Raw genomic sequence first — 21019 nt, forward strand, 5'->3', positions numbered from 1 at the left:
GGCATGACATTAAAAACAGCCTCATTACATAGACTGCTGCACAAGATGCTGTGCCTGAAACATGCTCTTCAATTAGGTTAAGAGCACCAACTCTGTTTTCCTCCTTTATTTTTATCTTAAGAAGGGAAAATTACTTTGTTGTTTTGTTTGTAACATGCAGGAGTGACATGGCATTTGATTTCCTATCCTTTTAAGCACAAATACCACCCTGGGACACTTCTTTACGCTAAGTTTCACCCAGAAAACAAAGTACATAATAAAATAGCAACTAAAAACAGGAGTGGAGATGCTGTACTCAGGAAATAAAAACCCACTTAATTTGCTTATATCTTTCACTTAGGTATTGACCCAAAATTCCCCCTTAAGATACAGAGGTATCAGTTCTAGTAACGTGATTCCAACCATTTTAGCAGAGCTGGAAAACTAGGCTCAGACCAGCTTTATTCTCCGAACTGTCAGTTTTTGGAAGACTCAAGCATACGTTTCACACTCTTATTAGTAAATTTTTGTTCTGACAAGTAATAGCTCTCCTCTTCAAAACTAAAGGATGAAGAAATAAGGATGTAAATCCTACTGGGTCTCTAAATCCTACCAGGTCTCAGGCTGAAAAGGTTCAGGCAGGAAGGAACAATAAATACCTTTTCAGGTCACATTTTGCATTGCTCGTTTCTGAAGTACTTACACATGTTCCCAACTAGCTTCACAGCTACCTCAGGGCAAAGCCAGTCACATCATCCCTTCCAGTCTTATTTCTATTTTAGTATGAAGAGCTGCATTAAAGCGCAGATTTGGGCTGAAAACTGCATTTGTAATGCAGTAGTCAAAAAATATTTGAGGGATGGAAAGCAATCTAGCAGTTACTGTAGAGCAATGCTCAGAGAAAATCCAAACGTCACTGGCTGAAGCATTAAGAGAATCATGCAAAAATTTGTAACATTTATCATCAGGGGCTTGAGGGTTCCCTACTGGTTTTTTAAATTAAAGTCAGGCAACTCTACAAAAATCATTCATGCATCTGGTATCTTGGCATCCAACAGAAGAAAAAGGTGCTATTATAGAGTAAATATCTGCTTGTTCTATCAAGAAACAAGTTCCTTTCTGCCAAGGGACTGAAACTTTCAGACGAGTTGATTGTTTATTCACTGCTCCTATGCTCAGGGAGCACTGACTGCCCCATTAAAAGACGACACTCGTGTGAGCTGGATTTCTGCAGTATGACCACTTTTCTTCCTAGAAAATGCACACAATGCAATAGTCAAAAACCGTACAGGTTTACCCCTTTGATCAAACAGTCTGATGTTTTCTTGTTAAACAAGAGACTGTAGTAAGGTCTTTGGAAGAACTAGTCTTCCTCTTAGCAATGATTAGGAGGATTATCACAGGCATGGCACATGGTTCCTAGTTCACCTGCTTTTATAGAATAAACACTTTCAAACCTGATAAACACACAAAGGAAAGTGAGAGCATGAGCAAGTCTGCCCCTTCCTGCTTTGCTCAGAGCAGATTAGCTGACTGTTCTGGTTTTGTGCTCTAAAACAGAGATTCCCCATAACAGTTACAGTGGCATTTAATTCCAGCAACAGAGCATTTGCACCTAACCTGCCCATGACTTTGTGGCCATGCCATTCTGTCAAGGCAACCCCCTCTTCCTACCATGGAGGAGGGCAGCGTATGAACAGCATCCCTACGTACCAGCTCAGACTGCAGCTGCTTCTCAACACATGCTCTTCCCAAGAGGATTCATCAATCCACAGGATGTGCAGCCAGGACTCCTGGACTGTAATATTAGGTTTGTAATTGGTTTATTAAGCCTCACAAACAAGTTATAATTAAAGCATTTTCACACCTTTTCCTTCTACTGGTAACCTGCACTTCTGAAAGAACACTGAGTCAGAGCTTTTCCATACACGACTTTAGTCTAAGTAAAGAAAAAGCAAAGCAACTTCAGTGAAGTTGCAACAAAAGTCATTGGCAGTCAGCAAGCAAATCAAGTCCATGTCATTGTCTTTTTTTCTAGGTGGAAGAGACCAAATGCTTTTACTACACCACTTACTTTCCCTTTGGACCTCCAGGGAAGTTGGAAGGCTGTGAAGATGTCTGTAGCAGGCTTTAAAATACAAGTCCAGTATATACATTAATACAGCATCCTTGCAGTTTGTCAGTCCTTTGAGATTCTTGGATTAGATTGCACTAAAGGTGGTAAAGCCCCAATTAGAAAGCCAAAGTAGTAGCTTATGAAGACAAAAGGAGGTCCAAAGAACAGAAGAGTGAACACCATCTGATCATTTAATTTCCATTTGATTACTTATTAAACATCTGCAGACAAGTACGTTATTAGGAGATGTGATTAATCCCCAGTTTGGATTATATTAGCTTCAGAAAATTAAGATTCACAGTATTCAGTTTCACATGGCTGTTTCTGGTTTTAAAATACAGTATTTGTTATTTCCTGTGTTCTGGTGGTGCCCGGGGATAACAATTCAATCAGAACTTCATTGCACAAAGTGCTATGCCATTACACAGCACGAAATACAGTTCCTGTCCCTGTGGACTTCACTGTCTACTTACACGGTTCAGATATGCTCCTGTTTAGGCTTAGAACTAGATGTGGTTTATCTGTCAGGTCTTATAGCTGATCACTTACACATCCAGATCAGGAGTTCTTTGTTAACTCACTGTGGGATGATGCAGGACAAGCAGCCCAGTGCAGTCAGGGGGTATCAGTACCTCCAACTCTCCTGATAATGGTCCTGACTGCCAACACTCACATCTTCCTGCAGACTGCATTTTATCAACAGCTTGCAAGCCTCTGTGAACAGAACAACAGCTATGCTTTAAGCATTCTTACTCCATCTAACACGTCTCAAATGAATCCTTAAAAACACAGGCTGACACCTATGCAGCATATTAGCCACTGAATATTTATAACAGTAAACATTTTTAGCTTCAATCTTACCAACTGCTAAAACAAACACCTCAGGAATGATAGCTTCCTACTTCTTACAGAAGCACTCAAGCCTGGGGCTCTTTCATGACAGACAGTACCCGGTTCAACTGCAAGGCAGAGGCCAGATGCAGGAACTGCCCTGGGGAGCACTTCATGGTCTGATCCTTCAAGTGACATGCAAGTACACGCATAAGCAACTCCGTAACTTAAATGTGGGGCAGGAGCAAGGGCAAGCGTGTCCCATCCTCTGCCTCCCAGTCAGCTAGCATGAAGGCTGTGTTACAGATTCAGTCTTTCCTGCTGACTGTGGCCTCTATAAGCTCTTATCTTCCCCAAACAGAAGTGCTGCTCAGACAAAAAAAAAAAAAAAAAAAAAAAGACAGATTGCCCAACATGAGCAGCACGAATTTAGATGCAGGTGTATCATGAACAGAAGTACCCATCCCCATGCTGTTCCAACTGTTTTTTGTCTACCCCTTATCTTTCACCCTTCCTTCATGATCACCATGTGATCTTGGACACCAGTCCTACAGGCTCAATCCCACGGTAAGTCTCATTCTTAAGTAGCCACATCCTTTCCAGCAAGGTTATTACTTGCCAACTCAGAAATTTAAGTGAGGTGATGCATTATCTGTCAGTCTCTGCAGCACCACCACAAGTCTGGTTTTGACCCATAGTGAAAGACAGCAAGTCCATAAGCAGTTGGTAGAATATTTCCCAATAGTGTAACCAGTACTGGTCACACAATGGATGCATATAGAAATAGAGATCTATTGTAATTACATCCATTCCATCATACTGGCAGTGTTACTGTACACAGTGATTCATTATTCACAATGACAATTGCGAAATCAAGACAGGCAATACTTCGTGTGCCTTCATAGCATACATGCTAGCAGAAACAAAAGAGAAGGCTTTCCACTGCCTTGTACCTTGAGTTCCTATTTACAGTCGTGCAAAGGGAGGTTAGCACTAAGGGCAGTAAGCCAGCACAATACAGTTGCTTTACATAATGCTGGCTCTCAAGCAGCATCTCCAACACCTAGCCACTTCTCCCCAGCACTGCACAGCTCTCCAACCCAGCAGCAGGAAGGGCCTAGCAGAGTCAGAGGGGGATAGATAATTAAATAGACAATGACTTCTGAAATTCACAACTTCTCCTAACCCCCATCAGCCTTGAGTTCTGCTCCTCCACACGGTATTGCAGCTGACACCAGTATATGCCCCCAGCAAATGAGAGGTGCTGTCTGAGAAGCCTTTATTAAGGTTTTCTGCAGAGACTGAGGCACTGTGCTCTTCAAATGCTAAAGGGTAACAGCTAGGTTAATTTACTGTAGGAAAAAAATACGTGTAGAAATAGGGTATAACATCTTCACACAGCATTCTGCTCCAGAAATGATTCTCACTGTGAGAATCATGGTACTGCATTGCTTCCTCTGCCCCTTTCACCTCTGACCAGGCTGTGCGGTGTTTCTGGACCTCCGGTATCTTTTTCCCATGCTATACTCTCACTTTGTTCTAAATAAGGAAAAGGTAGTGTTTTCAGAGAGTTTACACAACATAAAGTCACATGAGAAACCTACATTTACTGCAAAAGGCGATATTTTGAAAAAAAAAAAAAGTGACCTCACATCACAGACTTGGCCAAAGAGACAAATCCTGTCAGGAGACTGTCCCCTCCAAGAGAATCCCCCTTGATAGAAAATTGTATGGCTGGCTGTTTAAAACCTTGCATACAGTAGGCTTAGAGTCAAATCCGTGTCCTCATGAACAAACATAATGGTGAGTTTTGTTTCACTGACACTGGGGACTAAATGTGCCGCAGAAAGCCAGCAGCTAACTGGGCTCCCACCTCAGCCACAGGGTTTGTCCCCTCACGGGAGGCAGCACAGCGGCCTAGCCACTGATCTAGGTTACAGAGGTGAAGGTCTCCACTACTGCCCCGTGTCACCTCCTTGAGTGAAACCATTCTTGGAGCATAGATCTTCTCTTCCCTACAGAAGAAAGGCTCCATTACTGAAATGCGTTGTCGTATTTATGTGCTCTTGGAGGTCTCTGGGAGGTCCCATGTGCCTCGAGGACCAGGAATGTCAGTTAAAGTGAGTTTCCTCACTCACAACACATTTGTTGAGCCAAATGTGGGCTACGGGGGCTCACACAAACAGATGGGGGGCAGACCCTGAAGTGTTTCTTTACATCCCTGGTGTTTCAGCCCCAATGGCTGGATTCAGACCTCAGCCTGCAGCACCTTTGTGCACACCACTGCCACAGCAAAAAGAAAAGGACACAATAATTTTCACAATAACATTTGCTTAGAAGCAGCTCTCTCCCTTACCCTCTGCCAGAGGGCACTAAGTTGTTTCTCTGGCTTATCTCTGACTGCACAGGCCAGCTCCCCGGAGTCAGTGCACTTACTGCCTTCTTTATTCACCCTTTCCACACCTCCCTCCTTTGCATTTCACTCAGCCTCTCCTGCACATGACTCCCTGCAGGTCTCTGAAAGCAGCAGGATAAGATAAAGGTTTTTTCTGCTGTTTATTTTGGTTTGAATCCCTTGGGCTGGTTTTTCTGTTTCACACTCCACTAGCTTCAGGGTACATCAACATTTGGAAGAGAGCTGTGTGTACTATGCCAAGTCACGGCTGCACCAGAGCCTCTGCACACCAGTCAGACTCGTGGGGAACTTCAGAGCTTCACGGCTGTGCTGCTTCCACAGGGCAGGAGGTACACGAGGAGGTGAGGAATATTCTTATGCTTTAGGTGGTCCACTTTCATCTGATGGCCTGTGAACCCACAGAGAGAAGTGGCACAGCCTAGAGACTGCCCCACAAATTTCTGCTGCTACATCTCTGAAGAAATTCCAAGAAGTCCACATACCCTAGGTCAACAGCAGGATCTGGCCTGGTTTTCCAGGTGCACCATGTATTTTTTAGTTGACCTGAAACAAGGGTAGAGAGATGTTGCTGCATTCTTCTGATGCATCTGTGTATCAAACTCAAAACCAAGGGTGAATGCATTCAGTCAGCTCGCTGGCTGTGCTACAAAGCATGACGCAAGGATTTCTCACTCAGAGCTGCACTCCAGCCATAACTCAGTTTACATACTACGTATACTGAAGTCCTCACGTACAGTGAGGGGAGGCGGATGCTGAGCAAACAATTCCTCTCCATTTGAAGATTATCCAACCCTGCACCCTATTTGTGTAGAAGTAACAAAATGGAATTCCTCGGGAGGAAGCCCAAGGCCTGAATGCACTCAGGAATTCCCATTCTGCCAGTTTTCCATGGTCTGCGCTTTCTTCCTACCCAGAAAGGTAAGCTTTCTCTCTCAGTCATTGCCAGGAACAAGTACCTTTAGATTCAAGTTATCACCTGAAGCCCCCGTCTGTAAGATTTCAGCTTCTCCCAGTCCTTGGGGACACCGCAGATAGCTCCCAGCTCTTGCTAGAAATGCACACCTACAAGAAGGTACGCTGAAGTGTGAGCACAATTCATCACCTTCATCATCCTAATTGGAAAAAACTCTGCACTATACAGTCACAGATGCTGTGCTGTAGTACTACAGGCTTCCTTTCCAACTGTTAGAGACCAAGGTCAATCCTCTGTTTCCAAGTGCCACGGCGGGCTGTGACCTGGGGAATCCTGGCACGCAACCTGGTGCTGTCCCTGCAGGGGAAGCCCACGGTGGGAGCGGATTGGATCCACATGCTTCTCTCCCTGCTTGTGATCAGGGACTAGATAGATAATCCCTTCATGGGCTGCTGCTCTACAATTGCAGTGCAGCAGCCAATCCAATCTGAGAGCCAGAACCAGGCCCAGGGGGATAATTCCCCTCCTACTTCCCTCCAACATGGTGAAATCTACTTGTTCCTATGGAAACAAATCAGTTTCGTGTCCACACAGTTCCCGATTCCCTCACTGCTGTGCATCAGCCCCAAGCTGCTGAGGCTGACAGATTTAAAGCAAGTGTCTGCAGCTTTAGGTCAAGAGTTTGCAGGAGGAACAAGAGGTATTCCTGGCGCACAAACCCCACCACCTCACCCGAGATGTCATTTGCTTCAGTTCATCTCTGCCGTGAGAGAATTAATCAGGAACATCCTTCCCCTCCTCCATTTCGAGGGCTGACTTATCTGCCAGATCCCTCCCTGCTATCATCCTGCAGATGGGTTAGCCCAGAACATGTGAGGACATAAAACACAGATGGGAGAGGAAAACAGGGCACTTCAACACCTCGAGTGCACTTGTGAGCCAATTTCCCCCTTTGTATTTTTGCAGGTAGCAACCGTAAAGGGATTCTGCTGTTTGGAGCTCTGCATTTCACCAAGGAAGATTATTTAGAGAGTGGTACAGCCTACGGTGCAAAGCCTGGTCTCAAAAAGTCACTGCCCATTATAGCAAATGCCGCATTGACTCCAGGCTGCAGCACTGGGGAAGGGAAGAGCCTTGAGAGGCTGGAGAACTGCAGCAGCGCTGCGTGCAGCTTCCTCCGGGATCTTCTGGGTGACAGAACCAAGTCCTGCATCTTGCTTGCCACCTTGGGATATTTGAGGTAAAGAACAACACAGCACTGATTCTACATGACAATATCAGGAACTCAAGGGAAAAAGCAGCCCAGTACATCCTAAGTGGATGTGGCAGCAAAGATTGCACATTCATGGAAAACGCAGCTTCGATTTCAAGGGTAACAATCCCAGGAGAACGAAAACAAGGCTGATTTCACCTTCGGGGCTCTGAATTTTCAATTCATTCATGAACAAACAAACCCACCTAACAGTAGATCTGGGCAGCGATACCAGGATTCAGGGGAATAGCAACCACAACACTGGTGAGGTCCAGAGGCCTCCACAGCCACAGTTATAGGAAATACAGCATGAACAGGTCACTCTCCACCCCAGAAGCTGTAAAACAGACCTCTGCCTGCCTTGCTGATTTTTCACCACCACCACACAGAAGCAAGTTTGCCTTTTGCTCTCACTGAGGCATATATACACTGGCCAAAAAAAAGAGACACAGACAGTACCAGGCATCATCAACAACCTAGCAAGTCCAATTAGCCCAGTCCCAATTGCAGTAGTAAAGAAATCCAGTTTTTATATCCACAGAGGTAAAGCCATGACCCAGCATCTTTGCTGGTATCCTCAGGCTGCACTGATCTGTCATAATTCTGCAGTAACACCGCTCTGCTTTGGCACAAACAAACCTACTGACAAATCCTGGCTTTGCCATAACACAACAGTTGCAGCCCTGAAAAACATGACCCACACAGCACCTGCAACTGGAGCAGGGAGGAAACAAAAGGACAAGCTGTACAATAAAACTCTGGGGCAGGAATGAGTAACTGATGGGAAAGCAGAGCCACAAAAACATGGTAGGATTAATGCACGCTAAGACTGACAAGCAACACGCTGACCCTGCGATTTCCCCACCACCAGTGGGGAAATACCATCTGTCCTACCTCTCCAGAGACAGGCTGCAGCTGAGTCTAGACTAAAAGCTGCCCTGCAGCAAAGGCTGTCTTGTGCTGGGGGACACCAACAGACCACGTAGCAGTAACCAATATTCCAGCTGTTCATCACATGGAGGCTCCAGATATCAAGGGGTTTATCCCCTTTTTGCCCTCCTCTCCGGAGAGGGAAACCCAGTAAAATGGTAGGTTCAAGGACACCAAAGACTCACGGTGTCACCTTGGGTTTCTTGTTAAGATTGCCACCTTTGGAGTCCTGGGGTTTGCTGCAAGGAGAACAGAGATGCTCAATGCACTGCAGTATGACACGTCCTCCTCCCCCAGGCAGCAGCATGTGCCAGGGAAGGAGACAGTCTCCAAGAGGCAGAATGTCACAGAGGGTACAGGGAACTGAAAGGGTTCACTAGAAAAAGCAGAATGGTTTTGGTGAGCCCACTGATAACCCAAACGGAAGCTGTGTGAGGAAAAAGGGTGGTATCTCGAACTGTGATGTGCTATTAGTGGCCAGACAGAAGTGGTTGGTTTATAAAATTGAATCTACGTAGCCTGGGAATTCATCTTGCATCAGAGGTAAGAGGCAGAGCACGCTGTGGGCAGCGAGGCAGGCCAGCTCCCTACTAACAGGCCAGGCAGGCAGGAGTTCCTCAGGGTAACTGCGTCATTCGGCACCCAGGCCAAGCTGCCCGAGGTGCAGGGCTGTCCTGCAGAGGGGATTTAAGATGCCAATTTACATCTCTGCTCTGTCTGGGGAAGCACGCAGGAACAGCGCCAAGCTCCTTGCTATGCGCTGCACCTCTGCAGTTTCAGATATAATTAGGATCACCCTGACGAGAAACGTGGTGCAGAGGGACTGCTCCTTAAGCCCTTGAAGGAGAACAAGCATACGGATTGCTAGCACCTCTAGAGCAGAGGCATTAAACTCTACTTTAAACTCTAATTACCACTGAAGGCATCTCCATCGCCAGGCTACACCGGAGATGGATCAGCAGCCCCAGAAGAGGGAAGCCATCCCCTTTCTGGCTGGTTTCACCAGGAGGATGCATTCACCAGAGCCTTTCTGTCCAGCTGGTGGGGCAGCACTCCTCATGGCCCAGGGAGTATCTTTCCTCTGGGCAGCTTTAGGGGGTGACCTCTAAAGGAGCCCATACCTTCATGAAAAACTTCTAGAGCTTAAATTCAAGAAGCGGTAGAAGGTCAAAATTGGTGTTGCATGTTACCAGGCACTCCGATTCTAAAGTGGAAATGTGGTGTGACGACCAGGACAAACAGACCAGAGTCCTCTGGTCTTCCATTCCTTTCTCCATTTTCCACGAAGTGTTTACCTGAACCCCTTCCCCTGATATCTTCCCCTCACCCCTTCAAACCAACACACTGATTACTAACACCATGTGCTTTTGCTTGTCCAGTTCAAGGTCAAAGGTATTCAAACAGAAGATAGCAAAATACGATGGTAATGCAGGTCTTCGCTTGTTCTTTTGCTCTAAGCATTCTTTAAATATCATTCTTTCCATTTCCTGAATGAGTTTTTATAGACAAATAACCTCTTTTCTCTAAAAAGAGTCTGGAGCGCCAGGTATTTTACAGCCCTGGCATAACAAATACATCATGTACAAACAGGCACACACAGAGCAATCCCCAGGAACCTGAACATCAAACCAAAGCAGCAGAGCCCCACCAGAAGAAATATGTTGCAGGGGTCCCATCCGAGAGGTGTGCTGATGCAAAGAGGTGCCCCAAGTGCCAGCACCGGGGCTGCAGCATCGTCTCTGAAGCATGACACGTGCCGTGCACCAATCCCTGGAGGATGTTCTGCATTTTGGTGTGTACCAATCCCCCCTTCGCCTCCAGCTATAACCCTGCTGCAACAGATCTCCTCTCAAAGCCATCACCATGCTCAGGCAATTCCCAGCTATTCATAGAGAAGCTTCTATTAAAAGTAAAAGCACAATCAGCTTAAGAAATATCCAGAGATTACTCAAGAGATCACAGCAGCCAGAGAGAGGAAAACCTAACATATATTAGAAACAGTGGGCCCCCTCCCCACTCAGAGGGGTAGACATTCAGAGTGAGTCAAAGCAAGATAGTGGAGACAAAAATTAGCATAAAAACTGTCCAAGTTTGAGCTTTGCCTTCTACTGGCTTAATTCTGAACTAAAAGGTCACCAGGTGTATTCCCCTGCTGACAGGGAGCCGTTCCTGTGCCGGCAGGCAGGTGGCAAATGGACAGTTATTATCATTACAAGCCTCCGTTCATAGAAGTTTGTAATTACCCAGATGAGGAAGAGCTCTCAGAGCTGAAATGGCCTGCTAATTTGTTCTCAGAGCCCCGAGCCAGATCCTTCAGAATTTACTCTGCCTTTACACATGTAGGAGTAAGAGGAATGCAAAGAAGAGGAGCTGAGCAGAGACTTGTTCAAAGGCTTTTGCCTTTAGGTATCTCCTCCTTGTGCTAAGAAATTCAGCGTAGTCTCCCCCAGCCCTGGATCTTCTATGTCAAAAAAAAAAAAAAAAAAAAGAGAGGTTTCTCCTAATGCTCTCCAGGGTAAGTTTGCTCTGCTGTAAAAATGCCTGCAGATGTTGAGAATCAACTACTCAGCATCTCTGTAGACTTCTGCCTTGCGATGCTTTCAGAAAGGGTTTAAATGCAGCTGAAAAACTGCTCTGAAATATGGCCGCAGCTTATGCTCAGCCTTCATACAGCATTACGGCAACACTGCCTGGCTCTTGCTCTTCAGCCAAAACCTACTGCAGTGTCAGTTTAAAGTCTGCCGTGTCCTTTCTCAGGCATCCCAGTGCAGTGCTGGCCATTCTTACATCAAAACTGCTTCACATACAGAAAGCGAGTCCTAGCATAGTAAGGATCCCCACAATTCTCCTCTTTGGTATGGAAGCATTAACTCTTCACCCTTCCACACAGCTGCAAAAACACAACCTAGAGCCATAAGAAACAGGAAAGGGAGTGTTAAAGGGGACCATCGAGGCAATAAATTATTAAAATAGTATTTTCACCCCCAGAGACTTGAGTTAAATTCCTGTTTCAGTCACAAGTAAGGAACTGGGTTTATTCCAAGCTTCATTTTGTATAATTTTTTGTTCATTATGGCTGCAGTACAAGTATTTTAACAGAGCTTATAGTATGGGGACATAAGCCCCAATTTTTAGAAAGGGAAGGCCAACATTTTACAGTGCAGGCCTTACAGAAGCACTGGAATTCTTTATGCTTCTCCTGGAACACTTTAAAGCAGTAACCTTTAAAGACAGCTACCCCCAGGCATCCCTGTTAGGAATGGATATTTTCAATACAAAAATCTGCATTGCTCTCCTGTTAGCCGAACTGCTGCGTCCAGGCCTCTGAGGAAAACCACACAAGTCACAAGATTTGCAGAAAAGTGGCAGAAGTTGGCAAGTTTGCTTGCAGTCAGCAAGACAGTTGGAGGAGCTTGCATAACGCCTGCTTCCAACAGGCCTCCCAAAGCGTGGTGTGCCGAACTGCAAGAAGAGACCGAGCAGGCTCCGAAACACCACCTCGCTTCCATTTGGTCCTGGCTGCTTCTACCAGGGCTGGGAGAGCATCGAACACTGCAGAGATCTGAGACGCTGTTAGATTTCAGACTCAGGGCTCCTTCTTCCTGTATCGTGTCACGAAGGGAAGAAAAGCAGTTATCTGTTATAGTCAACACCAGCCCGGGGGCTGTGACAAGCCTGAAGGTCATGCAGGAAACAACCCTCAGCAACTTAATTGTTGCTTTTCTCCATCTATACAAGAGCCTAAGGAAATTGCTGGGCTGCCTTAGATTTGATTTTTGATAAAAGCATTCACTAACAGGACTTTGACAACAAAGTTCGGACACAAGTACAAAGTATAAATGAGTCACCTGGCATAATTGCTTAATTATCTAACACGAAGTTGTGCTCTGGGCTGCCAGTCACGATGTTTCGATGCACGCTCTCACCCGCTCCTCGGTAAGCACCGAAGTGTTGTCTCAGCCCTCTCTTCACAGCCACCCCAGTATTTATAGCAGCTAGTCCTGAGTAAGACACCCAATTTTCACGACTAAACTCCATCGGGTCACACAAAGTAAGCATGATCCATGCTTTAGAAGGATCATAAATAAACATAAATAAAGACAAACAGCATTTTGGAGCTTTTCGGAATGTGGCTTGCTTGCAGACTAACCTGCTAGAGGTCCAAGCAGCCACCTGTGAGCTTAAACACACCAGGCACAAAGCCCTGGGCTCATTCCTCTCCAAAGCCCGTGCTCAGTACCCATCCCTGCCCTACCCACCCAGGCTGCTGGGTTCGATTCAGGTCAGATTACACAAAAGGAGCTAAGGTCCATGCTGCAGCAGGTGTGCAAACAGAGCCCCAAGAAGTTCCCAGCCTACACAGCTCTCTCCATGCATCTCAGTCTACACTCAAAAATTCGAGTGCTACCACCCCATCTAACACAGCCTCTTGTTCCCCAGCGCTTTCCAAGAAATCCCCAGCTCCTCACACCCAGGGAGTGGTCTCTGCCAGCAGCACCAGTCCCAGTTTCCCAGATCTAAGCAACCTGTGATGTTCAATACCAGTTGGCAAGCGAGGCTGCAGGAGCAGCTAAGGCCCCTGGCACAGCAGCACTGTACGGACAGCAGGTCTTCCACAGGGCTCAGGCAGGTATCGCCGCATCGCCCCTGTACAGCTTCCATTTATTCTTAATAAAAATAGCTCTTTATTTCTTCTGGTTGACCTTTTCTAGTGTCATTTCAAGCATCTGTTAACGATAAGCGTACGTGACATGGCAGAGACCGACAGCCTCACCTTTCTGCAGGAAGGTGCAGTAAGTGAACCCCACGAGAACCTCGGCTCAGAGCTGAGAGCAGGACCCTGACCCCACAGCCAGCCAGGCCTGCCCGTCAGACAGCACACCTTGAGCTTCCCTGCTCAGTCAGGGTGTGCAAAACCAGGGCTGAAATTGGGAAAAATTCAGTTCAGGTGCAGTGAGAAACGAGCCCAGCAGTGGGCTATTTCCCCACCATGCATGACAGGATTTTTTTTTTTTTTGGCATATTTAGTTTTAGCTCTCCTCCCAGCCAGCAGTGCTCTGACTCATCCAGTTACACATTTGAGAGTCCAAGAAGGAAAGTATTACACCCAAAGGTTTTTTTTTAGTGGCATATTAAGAAAAAAGGGTTGCTGTTCTTACTGCCAGTAAGTTCCTTTTCACAGATGCTGCCACCTCAAAACCAGTTTTGCACTGGGCATATAGGCCGATCACGACGTGCTTCTAGGTGACCGCCTGCCACCCTTCAGTCAGATTTCTGGTTTTGCTGCTCAGATGCATTGCTGAAAACAAAAATCTGAGTATTGGCTCACACGGGTGGAGCACTCACGGGTTTGCATCTAACAAACTTGCTGCTCAATAACAAGTTTCATGCCTGCAGCTAATAAACAACAAGAGCTATGTTTCCTTGATTAACTTAAACTAAATTGTCAACAACTTCTGTTTCCCCTCAAAAAGGGTTTTCATAAAAGTGTTATGAAATCCTCCCTCCAGAATTTTTACTCACTCTTGGACTGCCAGGCTCAAACTTGAAGTCCAAAGCAGGGATGTTTGGGAATTCACCCGATCAGGAAGGGGACCAGCTTCCTGCCTTAGAATAACATTTTCAGAGGCTGCCTCAGACATGAGGCGCCTCAGACAGACTCCCACACCTTCTATTTCAGCCTGGCGGAGTTCTGCCTACTCACGGCATCTGGGGAAGGTAGATTCAAGGACTTCACGTGGCATCCCCAGCTAGGTATTGAACTATGGCTTCTGAAAACAATCAGGAGTCTTTAAAAATAGAAGCTTGTCTTCGCAGTATTTGGGGTTGTCTTTTTTTTTTAAAAAAGAAAAAAAAGTGTGAAAAGTTCAAGCATGTCGAGTTTTGAAGAAGAATAAGAGCTTTAGCATATAGGAATGCTTTTGGGAGCTTCTGCCTTCATTCCCCCCCTGGTTTTGCAGACCCTTATCAGCCCTGTGCCGCAGCATGCTGTTTATAGAGCAAGTACAAGAACACCTCTTACCTGTTTCAAGGCACAGTAAGGACTAATTATGCTCAGGATGCCACAAGATCCCCAACACGAAGGTTATCATGGTAGGTTATCATGGTAACAAGGAAAAGCCCACTCTAGCAGAGAAGGCATCCTCCCAGCCTGCTGGCTCCCAGGTGACGACCGCCAGCCGCGATAAGGCGACCTGTCACTTTCACACACCAGCAGGTCCACACAAGTCCCACCTCGCACGATACCGAGCATCACCTCCCAGCTCAGCAGCACAGCTGGCTTTCTTTCCCTGCGCAAATTCTGGCATGACCCAAGACGTGCCATAAGGAGCTCTTTCCCTACTGAATCTAAGGCTTGTGGCGGTTACCAGAAGCGTGAGATCATCACTAAAGAGTTAAGCTGAAGAATACGGTCAGACAGCAAGATCTGCAGAGAACATCTAGCTGCTGCAGGAAGCAGAAAATATATCAGCCTTGTGTGCGCTTGAGCCAACCCCTGTAAGATTAACACAATAGTCAGAGGATAAACACAAGCAGACACGGCTGCACCTACAAACACAGATTCACGCATTTTATTTTTCTTCCTACAGCCACTCATGTTATGTTTAAACTTAATTACCCATGCCCTTCTAATTATCCTCCCCCACAAGTGTTTGCTAGGAGCTATATAGATTTTTCTTACGTTAAAATAATTTATCTTGTGGTTTATTGAAAGACTACTCATTTCCTCCACTGTTCCACACCTTTTTTTTCCTTCCCCAATTAATCCAGGATGAAGAGAGGTATTTTCTTCACTATAGACCAAAGGCTTGCTGCCATTCGAAGGATTATTATTTGGCCACAATACACGTCCCTAAACAGCAGAGCCCTACTCCTAGCTCTTGGATCATCCTCTACAACCCCAAATAAAAATCCAGACAATGCTTGGGAAATGATTTAACTTGCAAATACATAACAGCATTTGGCCAGCTCATAGATGTATTTATAATTAGAGACCCTTAATTGTTGGGTGAGTCTCTCTACCAGCACTCTGGGCATGTAAGCGTATCTCAAAGCAGAACAGAAAAAAGAAAAACCAAAACAAACATTTAAGGGCCTATTTTGTGGCTAGAGGAGATTAAGTCGGTGAGTGCATCTTCTTGGTTAAATTATCTGCTGCTAAAGTACTGCACTGATGCTCAGCAATACCCGGTACAGCAGACAGCCTTGATCTATATGCAACATAGCTATGATTTTTAGATTTAATCCCTCAGTCCCCTTAGACAACCTTCAAGCTAACAAAGCAAGTACTGCAGAAGACTGAGCAAATTCAAAGCTTGAGGATTATTGACAAAACTCGTTTCCTGCAGTACCTGGACTGGCCAGGTATCTGCATCTCTGTAGGCATCCCCGTAGGATCTTTCACTTCTGGGTAGTTGTTAAACGCTGCTGTTGACCTCTGAAGGTATTTTGTTCAAGAAGCTTCCCACAGCAAAGCCAAGTACATGAATGCCCTCATCATATCGTCTGAGTGGAAGTATTTCTCCGCATGGCTGAGGAAGGTTGAAACATGAAGATACTAAGCTATTCCGCAAAATTAAACCAGAAGCCAAGCTAAAGTTTGTGGCTTCATGGTCTAGCTTTGTATTTTCAGTATGTGACACAGCAAAACAAAGACAGTCGTAGCACATTGCCTTGCCCTGTCTTGTTTTGTCAAAGCAGCCACTGTAGCACAAGTACCAACCTTTATTTTTAGGTATTTATCCTTACTACTGCCACAGACATTGCAGTGCTGCATTTCCCCTGCTCTTTTACCCATGTTAGTGCATATTACAGAAGACCTTTTTATTGCTGATATCTGTTTGCTAGAAGAGATGGGGCTAGCTCAACACAGCTGAGTTTTACGCCCATACCTGCCTCCAGTTTCCTTCTAGGCAATTTACAAACATCAGCTAATTCAGCATGCACCATCAGAGCCTGGCGACAGCCTGCTAAGCGTATCTGTTTGGTTTGGAATATAAAAGTTCAGAAGAGAGGGGGATGCTTTTGAGGCTAGCGCTCAAGTCTGGGATCAAATAAACACCAATTCAGTTCCTGCAGCTTTGGCACGGCTTAGCTCCCTTGATCAGAAGCACGATGGTTTCACCTCCATTCAAGTCCTTCCACCTACTGTTCCCAGCTCTTAGTCATCCCCTTCTCAGCAGCCCCCTTAGGCCATCTGTTCTCCAGAAGTCAGAGGTGCCTTGTTTTCTCCATGAAGAGCAATGCAGCTGTCCTAACGGGGCTGAGCAGCACGCTGCCTTGGATCAGCCAACGAGAACACAAGGCACAGACATTCATGCAGCCATCTGAACACAGTCCAGCGCTTTCAGTTCGTCCCGTTTGTAAAGCACAGATAACAGTAATACTTCCACAAATCCAAAGATTTATGTAACAGTGGTTTGACATCTCAGGGTTTTAAAAAGGCTCCTGGTCATGATTTATTTTCACACAGCAAAATAGGAGTAGCATGAACATGGATGATTTTACAAACAGCTCTGTGGGCTGTCTTGTATTTCCCCCCTTCTCAGTCCTTTTGTCTCAAATCATACAAGCAAATATGACTAGTTCTTTTTTAATTAGACTGATTTTGCTGGTACTAGTACGAGCTTTAAGACCACCTAACGTAAGAAAGGTGGCAGCAGGGAGGTAGCAACACCGTAAGCGTGGAATAAATGACCCCCTGAGGTCCCTTCCAAGCCGAATTAGCCCGTGAGCCTATAACCACAGCAGCAGGAAATGCCTAGAGCTGACCAGATTAACCTTCCTTCCAGTTCTGAGGCCCAGGATAAACCAGTCTATGAAGAGATGTGTCACCTGTCTGGTTTCAACACAGCTTCTCTTGTCTCTTCAGTGATTTTAACACCATCAGCCAGTATCCTAGTCACCATGCTGAGTCCTCGGCAGCAAAAGCACACATAGCTGCCTCATTGACATCTGGTCTTACAAATACAGGCTCTGCACTGTTGGATAATCTGTTAACAGCAGAATAAATGACACTGAAAGAGTAATTAGCAGCAACTAGGAAGCCTTTGCGTTCAGGAGGAAAAAAGTATTTGTTTGGTAAGATACACAAGTAAACACTGATTGCAGTCAGCAATCCTCTGTGCTTCAAGGTTTGCAGCGTGCATGGGACTTGGTGCTACTGCAAGATGCCAGCAGCAGCCCTCGGCTGAGCCCTGCACAGCCAAAGGCTAGGTCAGACACAGGGGATAAGCATGCTGTCCTGCCGTGTGAACATGGCTTGGTGACAATTCGGAACAAGTCCCATAGGTACGAGCAGGATGTCGGCCCTGGCAGGGCCTCCAGCCCCTCTGAAGTGCCCGCACCAAGCACATCAGTCAGTCCGACTGCATCAGTGTTTGTTCTCGCACAAATTTCCATCCACTCCAGCTCATCAGCACCCGCATTCACCGTGTGGTGAGCAGCTGCCACACCACCATCCCGGGATCCAGCTGGAGCAGTGACATATGCAGTGTCCACACCACAGCCTGTATAACTGTATTCGGTCACAGTGGGGCTACAGAGTTTGCCTTATGCCTACTCAGCCAAGAAAATAGCCCCTACCACAATGACATGGAGGAGCCATGCTTCTTCTAGATACTATTTCATAGCTTCTTATCATGGGTTTCAATACCTACACAGAAAGATGAGGCAATGCACTACAGCAGGGCCCCAACATTATTTTAACAAGATTGGGTTCTGCAGCATACACGCATTCATTCTGTGGAAAGAGGGCTCATGTTACTAGTCTCTAAACTAGCCAGCTCTCGAGGGTATCAAATGGAGAAAGACTTCTTCCCTTTGACACGTTTTCCATTTCCACTCCAGTTATTTCCTCTAGCTGCTTTTCTACAGGCAGCTTCACTCAGGCCCCTCAGCTCCTGCTTGGGGACCCACCAGTATTTCATTTTCTAAAAGCCACAGCGCCATGCACACTGCTGCAGAGTCAACTGATGGTGCACAGTGAGGTCACGAGTTCTCCCAGGAATCACCCAAAAAAGGCAGAAAACAAGAAAACAATTGAACCCATTTGATCTCCAACAGGTAGACAGACTCCCCAGTTCTCAACTGGAACCAGTGGAGATGCACCAAGGATTAAGATACCCCCTTGTGTTTGCTCAGAGGGAAAGAAAGGGGCAGCATACCCCAATCCATCGGCTATCCTTCGACAATCCCTGTGCTGGCCCAACACATTACACATTACGCCACTGCAGCACTGACTGCACAGATCCTCCAGAAGGGATTTACGAGGTTAGGCTGCCAGCACTTAGAAAGCATGCAAACAGCCAAGCCAACAGGTGAATGTTTTGCTTACATATTCCAGGGGACTTCTTTTCCCCTTCTTAGTAAGCTATGGCACTGCAAGTCTCTCGCTTTGGTCATGGGAATCATTTTTTTCTGGGTCTATGGATAAAAAAATAAAGTGGATTGTGGCTGATGACCAGAGGCTCTGTAAAATGTGTTCGTGCAGTGTCCTTCCCCTGGCATGAATCCTGGGATGCCTGGGGGATATTGCATGGACTGCTGGAAGTTGGCTAGAAAGGATTCCAAGCCCTCTGGATGTATACCTGTATTTTATTATTATTATTATTTTTTTTTTTTTTAAAGAAATCTTACTCCAGTGGTGCTTTCTTTGAACCATATGCAATCCTGGACCTCCTTCCCAGAACACACACTGCATTCACTGCTCGAGACAGAGGTCCAAAATTCGGGGTGCTCACAGCTAAACAAGCTGTGCATACACACTGCAGACCCTGCCAGCAGCAGGGAAGCATTGCAGGCCATTCTGTATTGCACAGATTACTTCAGAGGAAAAACAAACGGGGGGCGAGGGAACGACATCCCCGAGATGTTGTCATAAATGCAGCTTTCTGAAAAAGAAAAGCCCACGCAAGCACCTGACCAGGTATCGCAGCGCTCGCTGCTTTTCAGACAAGGCAACAGCAGCCCACACGCCGCTCGCGGCGTGAAAAAAATACCTTGATAACCAGACCTGCAATTAATTAACGAGGCCAGACACGAGCTGCGGAACAACCCCCACAGCAACCCCCTCCCCAGGTGCTGCGTGGCTCCAGGGAGCAGCAGCCGGGCTGCGGATCGCTGGGGCTGCGGAGGATGAAGGCGAAGGTCACACGAAGGGAAGGCACCGCTACGTCGCCCGCCACAAAATGGTAGCGCCACAGCAACCCGAGGGCAGGGGAAGGAGATAACCCTGGATCCCCCCCGGCCTCCCCGACACGGCACCCACCAGGGTGGGCTGCGGGGTTATGGGGTTAGACCGGAGCAGCCCCCAGCCCCTAATTGCATCCACACATGGCGGACCCCAAACCCCACTGGGAAGTGGGGGGATGCTCCTGTCGCCTCGAGGGGCCCCCTACGGAGGAGACAACCCCCGCACACCAGAGATAAGCCCCCCACAGAGCAGATAAGCCCCCCCACACCTCGCACCGCAGTGCCCCGGCGCTCTGCAGCGCTGCTCACACGCAGCCCCCCCCCAGCACTGCGCTGCCCGTGCACTGCACCGCACCGCCCGTGCGCCCCGAGGCGCTGCCCCCTGCAGCCCCCCCACCTCCTCCATCCCCCCGCATCCCCTCACAGCCTCTACGACCCCTTGCAAGCCCCCCACACCCTCTCTACTCCCCCCCCGCACCTCTTTTCCTCACGACCCCCCCCCCACACACACACACACAGAGCCCGGGATCCCCTCTCCGTCCCCAAACCTCACCTCCCGACGAAATTCTCCAGCACCGAGCTCTTGCCGGCGCTCTGCCCCCCCACCACGGCGATCTGCGGCAGGTCGAGGTTGGCGTTCTGCCCGATGGCGGCGAAGGCGTCCTGCAGCCGGTTGACCAGCGGGATGAGGTCCTCCATCCCGCGGTTCCCCATGGCTGCGGCGTGGCACCGGCACCCCCCCCTCCCGAGCTCCTCACACCGCTGCTGCTTCCTCCTCCTCCTCCTCTTCCTCCTCTCGCCTTCACCGGCGGCTCAAGCCCAGCCCTCACCGCTGAGGCACCGGCACCAGCCCCAGCCCTCGCCCCGCTCGACGCTACCCGGGCTCGGCTCGGCTCAGCCCCGCCGCGCCTGCACCGAGCCCCGAGCCGCCGCCAGGGGGCCTTAAGGGCGGCAGGAGCCGCGCCGCAGCCTGGGAGTTGTAGTTCGCTACCTCAAGGGTCCGCCCGGTGGCAGAGACCCCCCCCCATCGGTGTCGTTCAGCCGCCCACCGTCGTTGTCCACCCTTAGCAGGCTCCCGGGCACGGCCGCAAATGTGGCGGGGAGGAGTGGAAGCAGGGCTCGGGGCTGTGTGGTGCCCTGGTGTGGTTCAGCTGGGCACCTGTGTGGGGCATCGGGTACCTGCCCGTGGGCCTGGCCGGCTCTGCCGCTATCCCTGTGTGGTTTAGTCACTGTGTGTGCACTGTGCAGTCAGTGTCCTGTCACGATTTGGTCAGTATGTGTGTATGGTTTGGTTCCTGCACCTGTATAGTTTTGTCCTGAGTACCCACGCAGGTGATAAATGTGTGCTCAGCCGCTATCTCTGGGCAGTTTGGTCACTGTATATACACC

General features: G+C 47.6%; 1 protein-coding gene across 22 annotated transcripts in view; it reads right to left on the minus strand.

The window, feature by feature from the left end:
* The window catches only part of DNM1 (dynamin 1), a 67455-nt gene extending 46927 nt beyond the window's left edge, over positions 1-20528 (minus strand). For 13 of the 22 annotated variants that reach the window (XM_084493873.1, XM_084493875.1, XM_084493871.1 and 10 more), the window contains exon 1: positions 20184-20527. In XM_084493873.1, coding sequence (XP_084349999.1) covers positions 20184-20344 — 161 coding nt within the window. In that variant the 5' untranslated portion in view covers positions 20345-20527. Of the gene's footprint in view, positions 1-20183 lie in introns of all 22 variants that reach the window. The other 9 variants (XM_084493877.1, XM_084493878.1, XM_084493870.1 and 6 more) reach the window with 1 other exon arrangement.
* Positions 20529-21019: the final 491 nt, after the last annotated feature.

The sequence above is a fragment of the Aythya ferina genome (assembly GCF_964211825.1).
Source record: "Aythya ferina genome assembly, chromosome: 20".
Lineage (NCBI taxonomy): Eukaryota > Metazoa > Chordata > Aves > Anseriformes > Anatidae > Aythya > Aythya ferina.